The 24,219-nt window shown below is 40.4% G+C and overlaps 1 protein-coding gene across 1 annotated transcript in view; it reads left to right on the top strand.

The window, feature by feature from the left end:
- The window catches only part of LOC133616259 (immunoglobulin superfamily DCC subclass member 3-like), a 216,928-nt gene extending 193,274 nt beyond the window's left edge, over positions 1–23,654 (top strand). Inside the window, 7 exon segments of the mRNA XM_061975446.1 lie at positions 8,546–8,793; positions 9,430–9,594; positions 12,944–13,132; positions 13,829–13,933; positions 14,040–14,175; positions 14,278–14,488; positions 22,660–23,654. Of these exon segments, the coding sequence (XP_061831430.1) occupies positions 8,546–8,793; positions 9,430–9,594; positions 12,944–13,132; positions 13,829–13,933; positions 14,040–14,175; positions 14,278–14,488; positions 22,660–22,803 (1,198 nt within the window). The 3' untranslated portion in view covers positions 22,804–23,654.
- Positions 23,655–24,219: the final 565 nt, after the last annotated feature.

Genomic DNA, 24,219 nt, shown 5'->3' with positions numbered 1-24,219 from the left:
CTCAATAGCTGGCCACCATGCTGTCCCAAAATGTCCTCTACAATCCATGACGTCACGCGCCGGCGTCATCATACCGAGACGTTTTCAGCAGGATATTTCGCACAAAATTTAAAATTGCACTTTAGTAAGCTAACCCGTATTGTCATGTGTTGCAATGTTAAGATTTCATCATTGATGTATAAACTATCAGACTGCGTGGTCGGTAGTAGTGGGCTTCAGTAGGCCTTTAATAATTTTGACAAAATACTAGAATGGAAAATGAAACAATATGTTACTGTATATGTCAGCAGACTGAATTAGGAGCCTTTGTTTGCTTACTTACTACTAAAAGACAAGTTGTCTTGTATTTTCACTATTTTATTTAAGGACAAACTTGCAATAAGAAACATATGTTTAATGTACCCTAAGATTTTTTGTTAAAATAAAGCCAATAATGCAATTTTTTGTGGTCCCTTTTATTTAGAAAAGTATAGAAAAGTATCTAAATAATTTTGGTACCGGTACCAAAATATTGGTATCGGGACAACACTAGCGCCTTCTAGTGTGTTTGTGTAAAATCCAATTGTTTTTAAACAATATAATGACCACAAGCTATATCATCAACTCAAGGCATTCATGTGTTCACATCATTCACTTTGACATTTTCATTGTTTGGGAACTGAGCACTCTGCACTGATGTAAGCAGAGTAAACCATTACAACGTCAGTGAAGTGAAAGTATGTACTTCTTTAGTGTGTATGAATTTATTTATAATGGCAATCAAGCCATTATGAATAAATGACCAACTATTTCAGCAAACCACATACAAAAGGAGGAATATGCAAATTGTTTATGTGGATGTTGTGTAGTTTAAATGCCTAATTTCACTTTTTGCTCTGATGAGTGAGTTTATTCTTGACTCGCACCGATATCAATGCACACACACGATACCAATGCACACACACACACACACACACAGACACACACTTTACGGTACATATTATCTCAGTAAAAGGCAAGAGAAATGGTGGTGCTCAACAAAGAGAGGGAGGGTGGGAGATCGTAAATTTAAAGCTTTGAGTGGGGAAAAAATGATTTATTTTGTGCAGGTAGCAGTGTGTGTGTGAGTGTGTGTGTTTGAGTGTGTGTCTTACTTGTGTGCATACGGACCCATGAAAGGTTTCACTGATGTTGTCAAATTACTTTTTTTATTTATTTTTTAACTCTGACACAGATTTATGCTTTCTGATGGGTGTTCCAGGGGATGACAAACCATTTTGAAATATGGGCTCTAAGTGGGAATATCCGATAGCCGCTGGCTGCTCCGTGCAAGAGGATCGCTCCCTTCTGGTTAACACCGTCCAACTCACATTTGAAAGCAATATTTTGATATTGATTTGCATTTCCTATTTGCATCACTTGTTATTTTTCCTTTATCCTACATAAAGGTGATTTAGGCCATGTCCACACAAACACGGAGAGTTTCAAAAACACATATTTGGGGTTAAAACAATCTCCATCCACACAAGTGTAGTTTCAAAACTGTCTATGTCTACACACAAACACATACACCTGCTGTCATGCACATTTTGTGCAGTCAGAAGCCTGAAAAAGCAGCAATATCTGACTTGGTGCAGCATTACACCTCCCATTGTGTTTATTTTGATCGACTTTAGACGTACAATGACATGTACATTATATTTAAAACCTGCCTGCACGTACACAGAGCCCTGGGAACATTATTAAAGAGTGAATGCACGCCTTTGCTGCTGAAACCCAACACTCATAAAATTATAACATGTTCAGCAACATGGTGATGTATTACATGTGCAGTGAAGTGTACATAATATATAAACTCAGCCACACTAACAAGCCATGCATGTTTAAGGGAATTATAAAGCATTTAATCACGGATATAGTGATATAGTACATGTGTAATGAAGTGTATATCTTCTTTAACATCAGTACACACTACAAGGAGGACGCTGCATTATGTTTAAGGCGGTGTTGTTGAGCTAGGAAATGACACAGTATATGTTTATAGTATACAGCATATATTTGCACCAGCAACAATATGTGTTAGTATTTGTTCAGCTTGAACAATCTCACTCCACATTTGTGATGAATAATCCTCAATTTTTGTCTACAATTACAAACCCCGTTTCCATATAAGTTGGGAAATTGTGTTAGATGTAAATATAAACGGAATACAATGATTTGCTAATCATTTTCAACCCATATTCAGTTGAATGTGCTACAAAGACAACATATTTGATGTTCAAACTGATAAACTTTTTTTTTTTTTTTTGCAAACAATCGTTAACTTTAGAATTTGATGCCAGCAACACGTGACAAAGAAGTTGGGAAAGGTGGCAATATATACTGATAAAGTTGAGGAATGCTCATCAAACACTTATTTGGAACATCCCACGAGTGTGCAGGCTAATTGGGAACAGGTGGGTGCCATGATTGGGTATAAAAACAGCTTCCCAAAAAATGCTCAGTCTTTCACAAGAAAGGATGGGCGAGGTACACCCCTTTGTCCACAACTGCGTGAGCAAATAGTCAAATAGTTTAAGAACAACGTTTCTCAAAGTGCAATTGAAGACATTTAGGGATTTCAACATCTATGGTCCATAATATCATCAAAAGGTTCACAAAATCTGGAGAAATCACTCCACGTAAGCGGCATGGCCGGAAACCAACATTGAATGACCGTGACCTTCGATCCCTCAGACGGCACTGTATCAAAACCCGACATCAATCTCTAAAGGATATCACCACATGGGCTCAGGAACACTTCAGAAAACCACTGTCACTAAATACAGTTTGTCGCTACATCTGTAAGTGCAAGTTAAAGCTCTACTATGCAAAGCGAAAGCCATTTATCAACAACATCCAGAAACGCCGCCGGCCTCTCTGGGCCCAAGATCATCCAAGATGGACTGATGCAAAGTGGAAAAGTGTTCTGTGGTCTGACGAGTCCACATTTCAAATTGTTTTTGGAAATATTCGACATCCTGTCATCCGGACCAAAGGGGAAGCGAACCATCCAGACTGTTATCGACGCAAAGTTGAAAAGCCAGCATCTGTGATGGTATGGGGGTGCATTAGTGCCCAAGGCATGGGTAACTTACACATCTGTGAAGGCACCATTAATGCTGAAAGGTACATACAGGTTTTGGAACAACATATGCTGCCATCTAAGCGCCGTCTTTTTCATGGACACCCCTGCTTATTTCAGCAAGACAATGCCAAGCCACATTCAGCACGTGTTACAACAGTGTGGCTTCGTAAAAAAAGAGTGCGGGTACTTTCCTGGTCTGCCTGCAGTCCAAACCTGTCTCCCATCGAAAATGTGTGGCGCATTATGAAGCGTAAAATACGACAGCGGAGACCCCGGACTGTTGAACAACTGAAGCTCTACATAAAACAAGAATGGGAAATAATTCCACTTTCAAAGCTTCAACAATTAGTTTCCTCAGTTCCCAATCATTTATTGAGTGTTGTTAAAAGAAAAGGTGATGTAACACAGTGGTGAACATGCCCTTTCCCAACTACTTTGGCACGTGTTGCAGCCATGAAATTCTAAGTTAATTATTATTTGCAAAAAAAAAATAAAGTTTATGAGTTATAACATCAAAAATCTTGTCTTTGTAGTGCATTCAATTGAATATAGGTTGAAAAGGATTTGCAAATCATTGTATTCCGTTTATATTTACATCTAACACAATTTCCCAACTCATTTGGAAACGGGGTTTGTACAAACATATTGTCAAGTCAAAATCCTACTCATCATGGATAAAATTACTTCTGTTTTTTCGTACCACATGTTTTGAAACGAGTGTAAAATGTGTTTTGTTGTTATATAAAGAGCGCCCCCTTTAATCGTCGTCGTCATAAATTGTGAGTGGTCATTTCTATGCAGAATGGGTCCCTCAATGTCAGCTTGTCAAATAGCTCATTATTACTAACCAGTGGTGTGCCATCAGGGCCAGCAAGGCCTTCTCTGCCGGCCTAAAATAACCGGAAATCATGATCATAATTAAAGATAAAAGTAATTTTTAAGTTACTTTCCCTAAATATCTAAAAGTATTCATATTCTATTCATGTCATATATGCTCCTTCCTGTTGTTTTTAATTTTAGTTTGTATCCAATCAGAATTCAGCTACCTTATGTTGCCATACTGTACCAAATCTGCCTGGGGCCTTCAGAATCAACAATGCGGGCGTCTGTGCACTGTAAGTGAACTGGCACATACAGTTGATAGACAATTACCAGAGCCAATCAGATCACGAGTTGTTGTCAGTAAGACCTTCTAGCTGGCCTTACGCTGTGATTGGATACTCACTTGGGAGTCCCAAGTGAGTATCCAATCACAAGTTGTGAAAACAGGAAGTGGCACAGGAGCCATATGAGCCATAGAAAGCCACAGAAAACTCGCCGGTACTCACAAAGAAGGAGAGCAACATGTTGATTAGGTGGCAAATATACAGTATATTTGCAAGGCCATTTTCAAGAAGGATACTTAAGAAAAACTACATCTTGTGAGACGAGGTTGGCAATAAAATGGGGAAATGCCCGCCATTTCCACTCAAATCAACCGACTATGAGGGGTTATACAACATCGGATAGGTTCTACAAATTGTGAGTTCAAATATTCTATTTCTTTATTTTTTCACGATTAATACGTTTTTTGCCATTTTAATTTTGACAGTACCACATAAGATATGTTTTAATTGCTGATGCGTTTTAATTGCGCCTGAAAATAACCCGTTTTGTACACTATTGATGTGGGTCAATACTTGGTAGTGCGTAAATGTGTTTCTGTATAGTATTTATCTAGCAATGGTCATCTGGTGACATCCATTATGGTATTTTGGGAGGTAATCATTGAAGTCAGACATCACTGAAGGCCTAGGTGGGAAACGCACGGCCCGCCACTGTTGCTAACTATTACCTAGTAATACACTGTTAAAACATGCACAGAGGCTACCTGTTTAGTGCAAACTGAGCTTCAAACTAAAAGCATGGCTAACCTGGATATGACCACGGCTACTATTTATTGTGATTGAGGTCAAGACATACAACACAATGAGTTGAGAGTTATGTATGTATGACATATGAAAGCTGAAGAATAAGTATACAAATATGCACAAATGGATGAAATATTTTATTGTCATTTTCTCCTTTTGCCCCGTCGAAAGTCACAAGTAAAGAAACAAGTAGGGATGGGTATCTTTCACACATGAACCGATATGGTACCAATTCTCTGTATGGAGCCAGAACACTGCCAGTAAAATTTGGTATTGGAAAAATATGATATCGTAGAAAAAGTTTTAAATAGATAAAAAAATAATACTCGACAATACAATACAACACAATAAGACACACAATAATACATGAGTCCAACTATTTAAGTGTAAACACACAAAGAAAAACATATATCAGATGTAAGGTTTTACTTCCAAATGCTGAAAAAAGTTCAGTGCATGAAGTTGACTCCGCAGCCTGGATATGAGACTCCCTGCCAGGGGAACAAGAGGATGAACCGCCGGAGGTCGCGCAACATTACGATAGTCGAAGTCTCGTATTTTAACACAAATTGGTTACTCATGTCACACCAAGCTTTACATGTCTGCTGAAAAATGTTTCCATCCATCCATCCATTTTCTACCGCTTATTCCTTTCGGGGTCGCAGGGATCTCAGCTGCATTCGGGCGGTAGGCGGGGTACACCCTGGACAAGTCGCCACCTCATCACAGGGCTGATAAATGTTTTAAATGAATAAATACAGCTACACTTACATTTTAAAGTTTCTCTTTTCTGTCCGCGTGGAAATGTAACAAAGTATTGTTCCACACGGCGTTTCGCCAAATTTCATCATTTCTGTACCGCTAATACTACACTGTAATGATACCATACCAGCCCCCGAGTTCAGGTAAAAACTTGGGTAACAAACATTTTGCAGCAAGTGCCTAAAAATGTAATTAAAACTCCTTAAATTTTAAGTCCTCTCCTTTTTGTCAGTTCCACATTTTTTTGAAGAGTGATTTGTGTAATTAAGGTGTTGCTGTAGCCTGTTTACTTCAGATGTAGTCAGTAGTCATTTCTTCAACTTCTTCAGTCATACTAGTGGTGTTCCTCAAAGTTCCATTTTGGGTCCTCTCTTTTTCATCATTAGGGCTATTCAACTGGTGGTCCACAAGTTCATGTCTAAAAACTTGTGAGAGACTCACATTTTTGGAGCAGATTCCTAAAAACACTACAGTGCTGTCATAGAGATGATCTTTGACTCACTTTTTTTGCAGAAGGACCTTACAAAAAAGCAGAGTGCTCCTGCAAATGACGGAATAAATAGACAAACATCAAATATGCTCTAGATGACGCTGATTTTCTGGAATATACAAAATAAGAAGTCCTTCCCATCTTTCTTGAGACATGACCTTCAAAACAATTTTGTTGAATATCCCTGTTCTGCCCGAATGCAGCTGAGATAGGCTCCAGCAACCCCAGCGACCCCGAAAAGGACAAGCACTAGAAAATGGATGGATGGATAGAGTCAAGGATGCCTATCTGTCAAAATTGGTCATGGGTTTATTATTATTATTTCCGACAGCTGAACAAGGTCACATTATGCGAAATTACATGATGACAGTTGCACGATTCAACAAGAACAAAAAGGAATGGGAATACGCTATCTTATTCATGCTCCTCTTCTAAGCAAATTATAATAGATTGCAGACTTTCTGTGTTTAATTGTCATGCTTGTCTAATCAAGAGCGATTGGAATGGCAAATGTATAGCAATAGGAAGATAGATCACACAGTGATGAACAATAGGAGGGGGTAAACAAATGTAATAAAATAGTAATAAATAAGGAAGAAATACGTAGGAAATAAATGACAATAGGAATGGATAAACCAGGGGTCGGCCACCCAAAACGTTGAAAGAGCAATATTGGACCAAAAATACAAAAAACTAATCTGTCTGGATATATATAAGTCTTATAATGAAGGCAACAAATTGTCATGATTCGTGGTCCGGATCATGTTTTTGTGTTTTCTGTTAGTTTTGGACTCCTTTTGTTATTACTTGTGCACCTGTGAGTTTGTTTCGTCACCATGGTTACTTGATTTTCACCTGCCTTGCACGCGCACCTGTTGCTCATCAGAGACGCTATTTAAGCCCACCTTTGTTCATCACTCGTTCTGCCTTCTTTGTTTAAGCATCACGCGACTGCCACGTAAGTTTGTTCTTGTCTCCTAGCCCCTGCTAAGTTTCATAGTCTGTGCTAAGTGTTAGCGTTAGCTTCCAGTGCGTTCGGCACCTCATCCTGTCGGTTTGTTTTCTGTTTTGTACCAGTTTTGTGTTATTTTTCTATTAAATCATGTCGTCACCTGCAAGTCCTGTCCGGATTTGTCCTTTGCTTCCTGGGAGAACAAAACCCCGCATCACCATGCGCCCCACAAGTGACACAAATGACGTAGGTGTCTATATTAGTTATAATAGCCTACTATCAAAATGACTATGTGTCGCAGGCTGAAACAAATCTTCGTTGACAGGAATGTTAAAATGTAATATTTATTCTACACATTTTCACAACATTGGAAACCATTAGTAAATCAGAGGCTACTCAGAAGGTGAGCTAACTCCTGGAAATGACTGTCATAGAATGGCCAAAGGTGTGTGTCCAAGTTAAAGGAAACGGCAGGCTGTCTTCTTTTAATAGATTTATTACAATCTTTGGCAAGCGAGGTAATGTTTGCTGTGGTCTGGAACAACATGGCACACAAACAACTATCTGAAATGCAGCCAATATTACAAACAGATAATGTGTCATGAGACATGCAAAACTAAATTATATACAAAGAGGATAAAGGTAAAGCATATTAAATGGGCTGAAATATAGCTACAAACGAGGCATAATGATGCAATATGTACATACAGCTAGCCTAAATAGCATGTTAGCATTGATTAGCTTGCAGTCATGCACTGACCAAATATGCCTGATTAGTGCTCCACCAAGTCAATAACATCAACAAAGTTCACCTTTGTGCATTCACGTACAGTATAAAACATTTGGTGGACAAAATGAGACAAAAAAGGAGTAGAAGATTTGACTTGTAATCAAACAGTCCACACTATGGTGAGTTAAAGACAAAACGATGTTCACCAAATACTGTCATCAGTGAAGCATACACACAAACATATTAAACAGTGGGCTTTCTAACAATTGGGAAGGTTTGTGTCATGTTTGTCCTCAAACAAAAATATACTAAAACAAACAAGTATGTTTCCCCCATTTTTTTTCCATTTTCAATCATTTTTAAAAAATGCTCCAGGGAGCCACTAGGGCGGCACTAAAGAGCCACATGCTGACCCCCGGGATAAACCAATGAATAGGACAATTGGCATATTCCCTGTGATTTACTGGGCGAAGTATATTTTCATATAATGTTTATTATCTTTTGCCTATTCAGTTTCATATTTGACAGTCCCCTACAATCAACTTTTGCTTCATCATGACTACAATTAAGTTATTCCACCTTCTGCCTTTTCCAGCACGCTGACCATCTACGGCATCAGCCAGGACGACGAGGCCATCTACCAATGCATCGCAGAGAACAGCGCCGGCTCCACGCAGGCCAGCGCTCGCCTCACGGTGCTCTGGGCCGACGGCCTCCCTGGCGTGCCCACCAACGTGCAGGCTGAGGCCCTCTCACCCACCACCATCCAGGTGTCCTGGAGGGAGCCCGATCAGAACACGCAGGACATCATCGGTTACGTCCTCCATATACGCAGGACCGCAGGTGAGGGTGCGATGAAATGCCAGGGATTTTAATGCAAATTACTTGCACATGTTGCACTGTGCATGACTATTATCTTATATATCTATATTAACAGTATTTCCTATAAGTCTTGTGGCATTATTGATGAAAATACAGTGTATTGGTATGATAGTTTGGCAGTATGCAAAAATGAAAACAGCTAAATTTGTTCTGTCGCTGATTTTCTCTGTAGATTATTCTCTCTGATATATAATTAAGGGCCCCAGGTGTCACCCAATAAGATCTTCTGTAATTACACTTCTATAATGACAATGCCTGATTGTTTTAGGGTTCGGGGTAGATTGCAGTTATGCTTGGGTGTCTCTGGAATAAGAGCAGGAAGATGCAATAATACGCCTACTTTCCCCACATCTGGCTTCTCTCCCAGACTTGTAATTCACACGAGCACTAAGTCAAACTAGATTACCTGTTAACTGGTAAAGCCAGGCACCAGTCAATAACGATTTGAAAAGTGACAGATGCAGTTTGAATATATTGCTTCCGCTCTTGATCCTATTTGATATCAAATGATGCATAAACATGATCTAATTCCACCCTCATCTCTGCCTGACTCCATTCTCCTTCGCCTCACTCTTATCCACTTCATTCCACAATCAGACCCTGCGGAGATGGAGTATGAGGAGGCCGTCAGTAAGGCGACGCTGCAGCAGATCATTCGAGATCTGGAGCCTTCCACCAGCTACACCTTCTACGTCAAGGCCTACACATCACATGGTGCCAGCAAACCATCGGACAGTGTCATGGAGAACACTCATGGGGAAGGTGGGCGCTTGCATACACCCACACAGAACACATCTGTTGCACCAATAGTAGTTTTTTTTAGAGGTGCATGGTAATTATCAGACTGATATTAGGAATTTTGACATCACACAAATACATCTAATAACAATAGAAAATAACTCAAAGAACTGATAACTACAAAAAACGGAAAAATAAAGATTACTCGTACTGTGCTGTTGGTGGATAGGTATACGGTGGGTTTGGGTGAACACATCCAGCGCTCCTACCTCATACATCGCTTACAGCAGGGGTCCCCAAACTACGGCCCACGGGCCGGATCCGTGGGAAGTGCCAAGTTAAAAAAAAAAAATGTTTTTTTTTTTTTATTATTTTTTTAAATCTGTCCTTTCTAATTAATTTTCTAACACTTGTTACTCTCCAAATCATATTGGCAAAATTATGCATTTTCCCATCGATAAGGTGATATTGCGCTCGGAATATATATATATATATATATGTACAGTATATATATAAATATATATATATATATATATATATATATATATATATATATATATATATATATATATATATATATATATATATATGTATGTATATGTATGTATATATATATTTGCTCTGATTACTGCTTTGCGTACTCCTGGCATTCTCTCGATGAGCTTCAAGCACACCTGTGAAGTGAAAACCATTTCAGGTGACTACCTCTTGAAGCTCATCGAGAGAATGCCAGGACTGTGCGAAAAAATAATCGGAGCAAAGGGTGGCTATTTTGAAGAAACTAGAATATAAAACATGTTTTCAGTTATTTCATCTATTTTTGTTAAGTACATAACTTCACATGTGTTCATTCATAGTTTTGATGCCTTCAGTGACAATCTACAATGTAAATAGTCATGAGAATAAAGAAAATCCATTGAATGAGAAGGTGTGTCCAAACCTTTGGTCTGTACTGTATGTACTGTACGTATATATATATATATATATATATATATATATATATATATATATATATATATATATATATATATATATATATATATATGTATGTATACTGTGTGTATGTGTATATATATATATATAAATATATATATATATATATATATATATATATATATATATATACACACACACAGTATACATATATATATATATATATATACAGTATATATACCCATTCCGAGTCAAACAGTTTGAGGACCCTGGCTTACAGTGTCAATAAACATGCCGCCGATAATGCAGTACTTCTTTATTCCTTCAGAGGAAGACACCCGCACCAAAGTCCCTGCAAACACTCCCTGAGGAGGGAAAAAAAGCACAGGCTGCAACACATAGAACCTCAACACCTGAAACACCAGCATGGTTACGACGGTGCCCCAAAAGTCCTTGGTTTGCCGCAGCGTCCAAAAAGTGCATTAAGCTGGCCAGAGACAGGGTCAGGCCAGCCATCAGAAGTACCGGGAGTTTTCCTGCTGGGCCATCAATAATGGGCCGATGGAAGGGCGGCTGTTTACTTATCCATGCATTTATATTTTTGCTGCACCTTGTCATGGTGTGTGTACTATAACTCTTCAAGTCAGGCCCAAGGACATGCTGCTGCTGACGAATGAGACACGCTTGACAACCAAAAACAGCTTATAAAACGTCAAATAATAAACAACAATTTTAGAGTAAATGTATTGCTAGTCCTTTCCTCCTCTGTCACTATTAATAGAATACAGAGGAAAGTGTTACCCTGTCTTTTTACCTTTCTGTTTTTAATCTGTCCAGCACTTTGGGGCAGTCGTGGCTGTTGTCCTATATAAATACATAAACTTTGACCGTGACCAAACCTAGGACAAATCTCCTGGTTCAGATTGTCAAATCCACGTTTATTTCAGTCTTTCTCACCACCAGGTATGCACAAACTACAACTAAATATACATAACATTTTTAAAAAAGTGGTTATTTGTATCGATGATCGGTATCAGCTTGAAAAAAATATTGGCCATCCCTCATTGTATTTACTTTGATTTGCATTGTTTGATTCCCAAAGGAACATCATTTGTAGGCTGTCAAGAAACTAATATAGTGTAACAGTGATCTCAGGGCGTTCAATTGTTCGCAACTGGACTGCTTGGTTTGTCTTGGAAGACGTTTTGCCGCTTCATCAGTTCGTGCTCATAAACTTTTTTTAAATTGTTATTTAACCTTAATTTAACCAGGAAAACAATCCCATTGAGATTAAAACCTCTTTTTCAAGGGAGTCATGGCCAAGAAGCAGCAGAGTTACACATAAAATTACATTCACATTACACATTAAAATAACAGGATGGACATCAAGTAAAACAGTTACAGGGACGGCGTGGTGAAGTTGGTAGAGTGGCCGTGCCAGCAATCGGAGGGTTGCTGGTTACTGGGGTTCAATCCCCACCTTCTACCATCCTAGTCACGTCCGTTGTGTCCTTGGGCAAGACACTTCACCCTTGCTCCTGATGGGTGCTGGTTAGCGCCTTGCATGGCAGCTCCCGCCATCAGTGTGTGAATGTGTGTGTGAATGGGTGAATGTGGAAATACTGTTAAAGCGCTTTGAGTACCTTGAAGGTAGAAAAGCGCTATACAAGTATAACCCATGTATTACAGATAACTGAGGCTCCTTCAAAAGCTCTCAGTTTAGATTTGAAGGCATTTAAGGATAACAATTCAGTCAGCTTCCAGTCTCTTGGTTGCATGTTCCAAGCACAAGGAGCTGCATAGACAAAAGCTTTTTTCCCCAGCTCAGTGCGAGGAAAAGGGACAACGAGGTTGTTGGATCTCAGTGCATAAGAGTTTGTAGTTCTCTATGAAATCAATGCACAAATGTATTAGGGCAATAGTCCCAGAAGAGCCTTGTAAATAAAAATGTACCAATGACACTGTCTCCTAATGGACAGAGAAGGCCATCCCACTCGAGAGTACACGTCACAGTGGCGGGTCATGGCTCTACAGTTTGTGATGAACCTCAAAGAAGCATGGTAAACACAGTCCACCATCTGAAGACAGGAATGAGTAGCATTCATATTAAGAAGATCACCATAATCTAGCACTTAGATTGGTCAGATCTAGTTCAACCAAACCGTCCAGTGGCGAACGATTGAATGACCTGGATGAATGAGAACTTTCATAGTGCAGTCGAGCCCTGGACACACCAGACTCGAACCAGCACCCATGTATCCTCACTGGTTTAGAGTTAATTGGAGCACCGCGAGCCAATGAGCTGAAAACCCCTGTTGGAGTGAGGTTTACCCATCACATTACAGCCACACTAGCAGACATCCGTTACAGCAGAATTTAACTTTTCCTTCTGATTTCCAGTTAATCACTCGTTGATGAGTTCTTTTGTGCTGTGTTGCAGTTCCAGCACCTCCCTCTCTCTTCACCAAAGTGGTGAACAGTAGTGTGGTGCAAGCAATGTGGGAAGCTTCCACCAAGATGGGTCAACACCAAGGCTTCAGACTCTATTACAGAAGAGCCCATACAGCAGTTTTTACTGGACCCATCGTCTTGCCACGCAATGCCTCCCAGTACAACATCACTCAGCTGGGTGAGATGTTTCATGGTTCTGGAAAAACATAGAAGATACCTTAATGGTATTGTTTTGTCATAATGATGGTGCATGAACAACTTACAGTAGATTGGCATCAAACCAAGAAAACTTCTGTACTCTTAAGGCCTGATCTACTAAAGGTTTGCTTGTATTAAAACACAAACGCTGATGTAGTAATTGTGTTAAGATGTAAATATAAACGGAATACAATGATTTGCAAATCATTTTCAACCCATATTCAGTTGAATATGCTACAAAGACAACATATTTGATGTTCAAACTGATAAACATTTTTATTTTGCAAATAATCAATAACTTTAGAATTTGATGCCAGCAACACGTGACAAGTTGTTGAATTTCAATATTTTTGATTCAATAAATAAAAGCTTTGTATGTTCTCTGCACCACTTTTGCATGTATCTATTGTACACAGAGTCTTCATAGTTAACCAGCAACACAATCACTAATAGTACACACAATTTAATTTCATTGTTATTTGGATCTTAGTAGGTCAGGCGATTTGTCCGCAGTTTTACAAATGAATCATTCATGAGTTATTGGAAAGTTAAGCTTTCAATGATGACATGGACAAAACAAGAACCGGAAGTTTGTCTGACACACAGTAAAAAAAAAAGTATATCATTATTTAGTTAAAACGTTTAAGATAATGTGATTATCTTTGTCTGTGTCCAGATCCCTCACTGGTCTATGAGATTAATCTGCTAGCGTACAACCAACACGGAGATGGCAACGCCACCATGCGCTTTGTTTCACTTCGGGAGGCTTTGGAGAAATCTGGTAGTTACCTGAAACAAACACGAGCACCCACTTTTACGAACACTGGATCATCACCCAGTTGTCTTTTGTAGTCTTGTCTGAACTTTTAAGTTTCCTGTCTTCCCAGTCCTGGACGCCTCATGCGACTGTGTGCAAGACGAGCAAAGCAAAACGTCCACTACTGGCATCATAATTGGTATTCACATCGGAGTCACCTGTATCATCTTCTGCGTTCTCTTCCTTGTCTTCAGCTACCGCGGCAGGTGCGTTCGCATGAACAGCCTGCCAATAACACCCCGTTAGGGGGTAAATGTTGGTTTGTCAGGTGCGCTGTTGACTGATGTGTGTGTTCTTGCGGTCCTCAGGTTGATGATGTGTAAGGCAGTTCAAGCAACCCCTCAGGCGGCACACAACGCAGCACTGGAGTCCTCCACCTCTTCCCAGGGGGCCTCTGGCTTGAACTCGGCCACCAGGAGGGAAATGGAGGTCAATGGCAGCACAGGAGGGAACAAAGTGGTTGACAGCAATGAGCTGGAGAGACTTTTCCCTCAACCCAACACACAAGACACACGCATGGTGAGTCCCTTGCAGAAAGAACACTGCTTCAGAGTTTTAGTCCATGTATTGAAACATGGAGCGTGTTTTTGATCCATTGACGTGCTTTGTCTCTAACTATTTTAATTTTACTTAGACAAACATGGTGTTTAATACAGTGGAACCTCGATTTACGAAATTAATTGGTTCTTGAACATGGTACGTAAACCGAAAAGTTCGTATGGTGAAGCAGAGTTCTCCATAATTGGTTCTTGCCTCGACAAATGTCCCTATTTTAATAAAAAACAGCACACTTTAAAGACACCATAATGTATATATATGTTATACTGTATACCAGTGTTTTTCAACCACTAGTGTACCGTGAGACATTGTCTGGTGTGCCGTGGGAGATTATGTCATTTCACCTACTTGGGTTAAAAATAATTTGCAGAGTAACTGTGTAATACTCTTCCATATCAGTAGGTGGCAGCAGGTAACTAATTGCTTTGTGGATGAAGGCAACATAGTTTGTTGTGATCACAATATGCAGACGACAGTGGTAGGCAGCGTGCAGGTAAGAAGGTGTATAATGCTTAAACCAAAATTAAACAAAAGGCGAGTGCCGCTAAGAAAAGGCATTGAAGCTTAGGGATGGCTACGCAAAACGAAACTAAAACTGAACTGGCTGCAAAGTAAACAAAAACAGAATGCTGGACGACAGCAAAGACTTACAGCGTGTGGAGCAGCAGACGGCGTCCACAAAGTACATCCGTACATGACATGACAATCAACTACAAAATAGGAGCGCAAGACAAGAACTAAAACACTACACACAGGAAAACACCAAAAAACTCAAAATAAGTCACGACGTGATGTGACAGTACACCTACTTTGAGACGAGCTATAGTGATGTACGGTTGGTTATGGTTTGAGTTTATATCCAACAACTGCGAGAACGACTTTTTACTGTCAATATCGGCTGCTGAGTTTCATTTTTTTTATGTTTTCTGCTAGTGGTGTGCCTTGGGTTTTTTTCAATAAAAAAGAATATGCCTTGACTCAAGGTTGAAAAACACTGCTGTATACAGTATATCAAACCAACATAACAAGGGGGCAATGGCTCATCAATCTCATTTTTATCCCAAAAAAAAAAACATTACAGCAAACTTAAATGTCAACAAGCACACACACAAAAGTCCCGTTGGTGTGTTCAAAAACGTTAACAACCATGTTGCTACAATAAACAACAAAAAAAGGAAAATCATGTTACCTTGTATCTGCGAATATTTGTGGCATTGTTGAACACTCTGAGAGTTTCTGAGCAGTTGTTTCGCATTATAGCCACCGCTAGCGTTAGCACAAACTAGCAATGTGAGGCGATCTTTCATCGGCTCGTGTCCAGGTAGTGCTTTCTCCTTCGCTGTAACAAAGGTCTGCTGTGTCATTTTTTTCGGTCTCATCACAATTAAAGACTTGCTGCGGAACAAATCACCCTTTGCTGATAAAAAAAATTCATGAAGTCAGTGCTGGATAAACTCCTTTGCGGTAGCTTTGTTGGAGCGAGCAGCCTTGCACTCGCTCTCCGTCCTTGCGGAGATATTTAACAACTTGGGCAAAGTTAGCAACCATATAAACCTCCTTCTTTTTTATAATGGTTGCAAATGTTTGACTTGCTTCTTGGAGTGAAGTGAAGGGGCTGCTAGCCAATACGCTAAGTCAGAGCAGTTGCTTAGAGCGGGCCGTAGTTTGAGGATCCCTGGGTTAGCCAATTGAGTCATTTCACTGCATCAAGCCTTTTCTTACATTCCACATGATAAAATAATAGAATGATCTATGATTCGAGCTGACATTGTATTGGTACAATATCATCAACGGCCAATACTCAGTGCTCCAATGTCGGTATCGCATCGGAAGTGGAAAAAGTTGTACCGAGACACCCCTAAAGACAATATTTGTTTTTGGTCAAGGTCTTAAATCCATACTTGCCAACCTTGAGACCTCCGAATTCGGAAGATTGGGTGTTGGGGGAGTGGGCGGGGGCGGGGTTAAGGGGGAGGAGTATATTTATTGCTAGAATTCACTGAAATTAAAGTATTTCTTATATTTATATATACTATATATATATATATATATATATATATATATATATATATATTACAATAAACAGTAATAAAAACACAGTTGTTCTACTAACTGTACTGTACTTGCTGCTTACTTAAAAAATAAATAACACTTACCTTTCACTATTTGAGTAGCTTTTGTTCTGTCAGTACTCAAATGGCGATCTCTGAATCCGGGAACATATCTTTCACGGATTTGTTGAAAACATCCGCAAATGAGAACGGAATGTTGCTTGCGGTCACGACTAGGACTGTGGCGTGGTTTGTTCTCCCGAGGTGCAAAAGATTTGGACCAGATGTGGCGTGAAGGGGAGTACATGATTTATTTTATATTATCAAAAAAAGTACAAACGAAAAGCGCGCACAGTGGCGGAGAACAAACTATGAAACCACAAGACTATAGCAAAAAAAAGTACAAACGAAAAGCGCGCACAGTGGCGGAGAACAAACTATGAAACCAAAAGACTATAGCATTAATAAACAAAAACTTACTTGGCATGGACTAAAAGGAGCAGCATGAAGGATGGACATGAAATCAAGTGTCAGGAATGTGCAGAGCATAATTGTGGGATGTCACCAGAAAGACAAACTGAAAACAATGAACTTAAATACGACAGACATGATTAACAAAAACAGGTGCGTGACTCAAAACGTGAAACAGGTGCGTGACGTGACAGGTGAAAACTAATGGTTGCTATGGTGACAAAACAAACAAAAGTGCACAAAAAGTCCAAAAACAAAATCGAACATGACTAAAACAAAACAAGATCACACAGACATGACACTTGCAAGGTGGTCCATAATACTGCGTTGCCGCCGTCTTGTGCTTCTCTGACCGTTCATGAGTGACTATATCCATTCGGCCACCGTGTTATGGGTTATAGATAAACCTATGGATAACGGAGACGTAATAATAGTCTCCTTTTCAGGTGAGAGGGCGCTAAAGGCAGTGCCTTTAAGGCACGCCCCCAATATTGTTTCAATCAATGTTTATTTATATAGCCCTAAATCACAAGTGTCTCAAAGTGCTGCACAAGCCACAACGACATTCTCGGTACAAAGCCCACATAAGGGCAAGGAAAAACTCACCCCAGTGAGACGTCGATGTGAATGACTATGAGAAACCTTGGAGAGGACCGCATATGTGGGTAACCCCCCCCCCCTCTCGGAGTTTGTCCGGCTGGAAATTTTGTACATTACTACTTGCCGTAGTTTTGAAGCAATGCATGATGGGAATCCAAATGTTGTGTGTCAGTGTATTAACGTGCCGGCTGGAATAAACACACGCTGAGAAATAGGTCCGTGCCTGCCTACTTTATGGGTTATAGATAAACCTATGGATAACGGAGACATATATAATAGTCTCCTTTTCAGGTGAGAGAGGACGCTAAGGCAGTGGTTCTCAAACTTTTTTTGTCATCCCCCACTTTGGACAAGGGGGAGTTTTCAAGCCCCACCTGCCCCCATCGGCCTAACAGAACGCTAATGCCAAGCTTAACATTTTCAAATTTATTGAACATCAAGTAACATCAAGTTGTATACATTCAAACTCAATAACATAAAATAACATCAAGTTCAATAATGAATAAAATAACTGTGCAGTTGTGGTATAACTTGCCCATCCATCCATCCATTTTCTACCGCTTATTCCCTTTGGGGTCGCGGGGGGCGCTGGAGCCTATCTCAGCTACAATCGGGCGGAAGGTGGGGTACACCCTGGACAAGTCGCCACCTCATCGCAGGGCCAACACAGATAGACAGACAACATTCACACTCACATTCACACACTAGGGCCAATTTAGTGTTGCCAATCAACCTTTCCCCAGGTGCATGTCTTTGGAGGTGGGATGAAGCCGGAGTACCCGGAGGGAACCCACGCAGTCACAAGGAGAACATGCAAACTCCACACAGAAAGATCCCGAGCCCGGGACTGAACCCAAGACTACTCAGGACCTTCGTATTGTGAGGCAGATGCACTAACCCCTCTTCCACCGTGCTGCCTGGTATAACTTCAATCAATCAATCAATCAATCTTTATTTATATAGCCCTAAATCACAAGTGTCTCAAAGGGCTGCACAAGCCACAACGACATCCTCGGTACAAAGCCCACATACGGGCAAGGAAAAACTCACCCCAGTGGGACGTCGATGTGAATGACGATGAGAAACCTTGGAGAGGACCGCATATGTGGGTAACCCCCCCCTCTAGGGGAGACCGAAAGCAATGGATGTCGAGTGGGTCTGACATAATATTGTGAGAGTCCAGTCCATAGTGGATCCAACATAATAGTAAGAGTCCAGTCCATAGTGGGGCCAGCAGGACACCATCCCGAGCGGAGACGGGTCAGCAGCGCAGAGATGTTCCCAGCCGATGCACAGGCGAGCGGTCCACCCCGGGTCCCGACTCTGGACAGCCAGCATTTCATCCATGGCCACCGGACCTGTGCCCCCCCCCCCCCCTCAAGGAAAAGGCAGATCAACTGGTCTAACGGGGGCTATTTAAAGGCTAGAGTATACAAATGAGTTTTAAGATGGGACTTAAATGCTTCTACTGAGGTAGCATCTCTAATTGTTACCGGGAGGGCATTCCATAGTACTGGAGCCCGAATAGAAAACGCTCTATAGCCCGCAGACTTTTTTTGGGCTCTGGGAATCACTAATAAGCCGGAGTTCTTTGAACGCAGATTTCTTGCCGGGACATATGGTACAATGCAATCGACAAGATAGGACGGAGCTAGACCGTGTAGTATTTTATACGTAAGTAGTAAAACCTTAAAGTCACATCTTAAGTGCACAAGAAGCCAGTGCAGGTGAGTCAGTATAGGCGTAATATGATCAAACTTTCTTGTTCTTGTCAAAACTCTAGCAGCCGCATTTTGTACCAACTGTAATTTTTTAATGCTAGACATAGGGAGACCCGAAAATAATACGTTACAGTAGTTGAGACGAGACGTAACGAACGCATGAATAATGATCTCAGCGTCGCTAGTGGATAAAATAGAACGAATTTTAGCGATATTACGGAGATGAAAGAAGGCCGTTTTAGTAACACTCTTAATGTGTGATTCAAAGGAGAGAGTTGGGTCGAAGATAATACCCAGATTCTTTACTGATTCGCCTTGTGTAATTGTTTGGTTGTCAAATGTTAAGGTGGTATTATTAAATAAATGTCGGTGTTTAGCAGGACCGATAATCAGCATTTCCGTTTTCTTGGCGTTGAGTTGCAAGAAGTTAGCGGACATCCATTGTTTAATTTCATTAAGACACGCCTCCAGCTGACTACAATCCGGCGTGTTGGTCAGCTTTAGGGGCATGTAGAGTTGGGTGTCATCAGCATAACAGTGAAAGCTAACACCGTATTTGCGTATGATGTCGCCTAGCGGCAGCATGTAAACTTGAATCAAGTTTACATTAAGGGACGGCGTGGCGCAGTGGAAGAATGGCCGTGCGCGACCCGAGGGTCCCTGGTTCAATCCCCACCTAGTACCAACCTCGTCATGTCCGTTGTGTCCTGAGCAAGACACTTCACCCTTGCTCCTGATGGGTGCTGGTTAGCGCCTTGCATGGCAGCTCCCTCCATCAGTGTGTGAATGTGTGTGTGAATGGGTAAATGTGGAAGTAGTGTCAAAGCGCTTTGAGTACCTTGAAGGTAGAAAAGCGCTATACAAGTACAACCCATTTATTATCATTTAAGTTCAATTATAAATAAAATAACTTGCATCAAGTTCAATAATAAATAAAACAAAAGTGTTATAACTTGCATCAAGTTCAATAATAAATCAAAAAAAGTGTTATAACTTGCATCAAGTTAAATAATAAATCAAATAAAAGTGTTATAACTTGCATCAAGTTCAATAATAAATCAAATAAAAGTGTTATAACTTGCATCAAGTTCAATAATAAATCAAATAACTTGCATCAAGTTCAAAATAAATCTTTGCAAAAAAAAAAGGAGGAGCTATGCATTTGGCAAGACAGGGCAAGTGACAGCACTTTGCCCTGGGAGAGCCACCTTGCTTCACTGTGAAACACATACTTGCCAACCCTCCCGGATTTTCCGGGAGACTCCCGAAATTCAGCGCTTCTCCCGAAAACCTCCCGGGACAAATTTTCTCCCGAAAATCTCCCGAAATTCAGGCGTACCTGAGTGACGTGTCGACAGCATGTTTTCACGTCCGCTTTCCCACAATATAAACAGCGTGCCTGCCCAATCACATTATAACTGTAGAATGATCGAGGGCGAGTTCTTGGTTTCTTACGTGGGTTTATTGTTAGGCAGTTTCATTAACGTCCTCCCAGCACGGCAACAACACACAACAACAGCAGTCACGTTTTCGTCTACCGTAAAGCAGTTCGTCTGCCGTAAACAGCAATGTTGTGACACTCTTAAAAAGGGCAATACTGTCATCTAACGTACATGCATATGTGACATTAACATCTAGGGCTTTTAGAGAGTGCAGTGCACAACTGCGCACACAACAAGGAGACGAAGCAGAATGCATCATCAGAGAGGGTGTTCAGCATGGTCAGAAAAATAGTGACAGAGAATAGAACAAGGATGGACAATGCAACCCTTAACTCAACAATGAGTAGATGAGTGTTATGTGTGTGTATATGTGTAAATAAATAAACACTGAAATTCAAGTATTTCTCTTATTTATATATATATATATATATATATATATATATATATATATATATATATATATATATATATATATATATATATATATATATATATATATATATATATAGCTAGAATTCACTGAAAGTCAAGTATTCTTATATATATATATATATATGTGTGAAATACTTGACTTGGTGAATTCTAGCTGTAAATATACTCCTCCCCTCTTAACCACGCCCCCAACCACGCCCCCCACCCCCACCTCCCGAAATCGGAGGTCTCAAGGTTGGCAAGTATGGTGAAACAGCACGGCTGTATGATCAGCTCCCATTTTCTCACACAGTGCAGAGAACAGTCGCGCTTTCAGTGGTCGTGTTTTGATCAAATTTACCGCGCTCACATCTGTTAAAACCTCATTGAGTTCGGGGCTGAGCTGCCATGACGCGAGTTCTTCCCGGTGAATGACACAGTGTGTCCAATACGCATTTGGCGCAACCCTCTTTATTAGAGCCTGCAGCTTGTTTCTTGACCCTGCCATGGTCTGTGCGCCATCAGAGCAAAAGTCCACACAGTTTTCCCATTTAAGGTCGTGTTCTTTGAGGAAACTGTCCATTATCTTGAACAGCTCATCAGCAGAGGCTCTATTTTTGATGTATTTGCAAAACAGCAAATCCTCGCACAGTGACTCACCATTCACAAAGCGGACGTATGCGATCAACAGGAAGTCTTTATTGCTGTCAGTAGCTTCGTCCACTTGTAAAGCAAAACGACTTTCTTTTCATTTGTCTCCGAGTTGTTCCTCAAGATCACTTGCAATGTCGCATATACGTCTCGCAACTGTGTCGTTTGACAGTGGGACAGCTTTTCATTTTGCTGCGCTTGTCTCGTCAAGTTTGTTCCGCTTAGCCCCGCCCCCATTAGTTACTGTTGCTATGTCTGTCAAACTTTTGCTCCTACCTAGAAATGTAAAGCCTACAGGAAAAATAAGTAATTTACATTTATTTATATAGCGGATTTCACAGACAGAATCACAAAGTGATTTACAGTGTGTATAGAAAATGAAAGCATAGTAAAAAAAAAATAAATAAATAAAAAATTAAAGTGAAATTCCCTCCCGTTCCTCGCGCCCCACCTGTCATGTCTCTATTCCCCACCAGTGGGGAATAGAGACACTTTGAGAAACGCTGCGCTAAGGGCAGTGCCTTTAAGGCACGCCCCCAATATAGTTGTCCGGCTGGAAATCGGGAGATTTTCGTGACAATGGTTGTCCCGGGAGATTTTTGGGAGAGGCACTGAAATTCGGGAGTTTCCCGAAAAATTCGGGAGGGTTGGCAAGTATGCTTAAATCAGAGTTATAAATTGCAGAATAAATAGTCTAAAACGCAAATGAGGACGCTGATAGAAAGCAAATGAACAATACATAAAGTGTAAAAAGTATAATTGTATTTCTGTGCATGTATTTTCAGGCTGACTCAACTATGGTGTCATACTCACCAAATGACACCCAGCTGTCCACGATAGCGCTCGACAAATTCACTGTCGAGCGGGACACAGAGACGCAGTTCCAGGAGTCTTCCGCAACACGAACGGGTCCACAGAACCAAGGCTAATCAGCGTACGAAGGCCAATCCACACGCCCCCGTGTCCGCAGTGTCCACTCAGTTTCGTTCTCACTCAGGTTGTTCTTTCAAAGTAGTTTGCATTTTTGTGCAACGATTTTTATTCGTAAGTTAAAGGAGTTGTAGGGAGTTTAGGACTGGTTTCAGGAAAGTTGTGTTTAGCCAGGCAGACCAGTGTAGTGTTCTCGGACTGTCACTATTTGGTCCTTTGTTTATTTTCTGGTGTTAGGCAGCACACAGAAGAGCCAAAATGTCCTTGTTATACAAAGATGATTTCATGTTTAAGTTTATATATTTACATATATCTTTATCATCTCTGTGTCAAAGTGGTTCTAAGTTATTGGTCTTATTGCTACTTTCCTGTGGATGTCAAAGATGCCTGCTGCCTGCTCTAACATACCAACGATTCCATCTCAGAAGACCTAAGCCTTCTTCAAGGGACTCGCCGTGTTCTGTCTCAGGACTTTTGGGTTATTCAGTCGGGAATTCTGGGCCTTCATGCAAGCGATGGGTTGTGTGAAGCTTGTTGTTCAACAAAAACCTACCTCAACCGGAATGAATGTGTTGTGGGAAGCCTTTAGGGAACTTCCACTGTGTTTTCACTTACTGTACATGCGGAGGAACTGATGGGTCCGAATTACAAGATCAGGTGCCGCACTACCTCAGATGTCAAAAAAATCGTCTCTCCTAAGCTCCTCTCGTGCTTGTCAAGGCAAAACGACGAGTGTCCAACATGAAGCACTTCCAAATGCTGAATTTAATGTTCTACCTCAAAAATAACATTTTAATGTTGTCATTGTTCTAGTTGTTGTTTGTTGCATAATGAAAACATTTTCATTCTCTATTTTGTTTGATGAATTTGATATGTGTAACTACGATGTTGTCTAGTACCACATGCAGGATTATATCATGTTTGTGTGTAAGTGTATTAGGGCCACGCTGAAAAGAGCAAAGTCAGTTTAAACTTTAAAGGCAAAATTTTACCAGAACAATGATTGGATTTTTCCTAGAAAAATGTAATATCTCAAATTTACGAGAATAAATTAGCAAAAATATATGAGAAGCCTACCCTCGAGCCCTGACCAAGCGCAGTAAAGTAGGTGTGGTTGTGGGGGAAACATGCCAAATTGAGTGTTTTGTCCAAGAGGAGAAGCGTGCAGATTTATCCTGTGCTAATTATTATTTTTGTAAATCAGGTGGATTTTGATGAATTAAATGCAGTAAATTTACTTGCTTTATAAATTATTATAAGATAATATTTTAGCCCGAATGCAATGTCATTGTCAGAATGCCACGCACTTGAATGCACGTCATTTATTTGCTCAAACCCCAGTGACAGTTTGAACTAAATGTATATGTAAAACGTGATTTGCCACCAGTCAGAGTCTCTTCACACATTTTTGCACT

The sequence above is a fragment of the Nerophis lumbriciformis genome, linkage group LG15 (assembly GCF_033978685.3).
Source record: "Nerophis lumbriciformis linkage group LG15, RoL_Nlum_v2.1, whole genome shotgun sequence".
Classification (NCBI taxonomy): domain Eukaryota; kingdom Metazoa; phylum Chordata; class Actinopteri; order Syngnathiformes; family Syngnathidae; genus Nerophis; species Nerophis lumbriciformis.
This window is presented reverse-complemented; position numbering and strand designations above follow the sequence as displayed.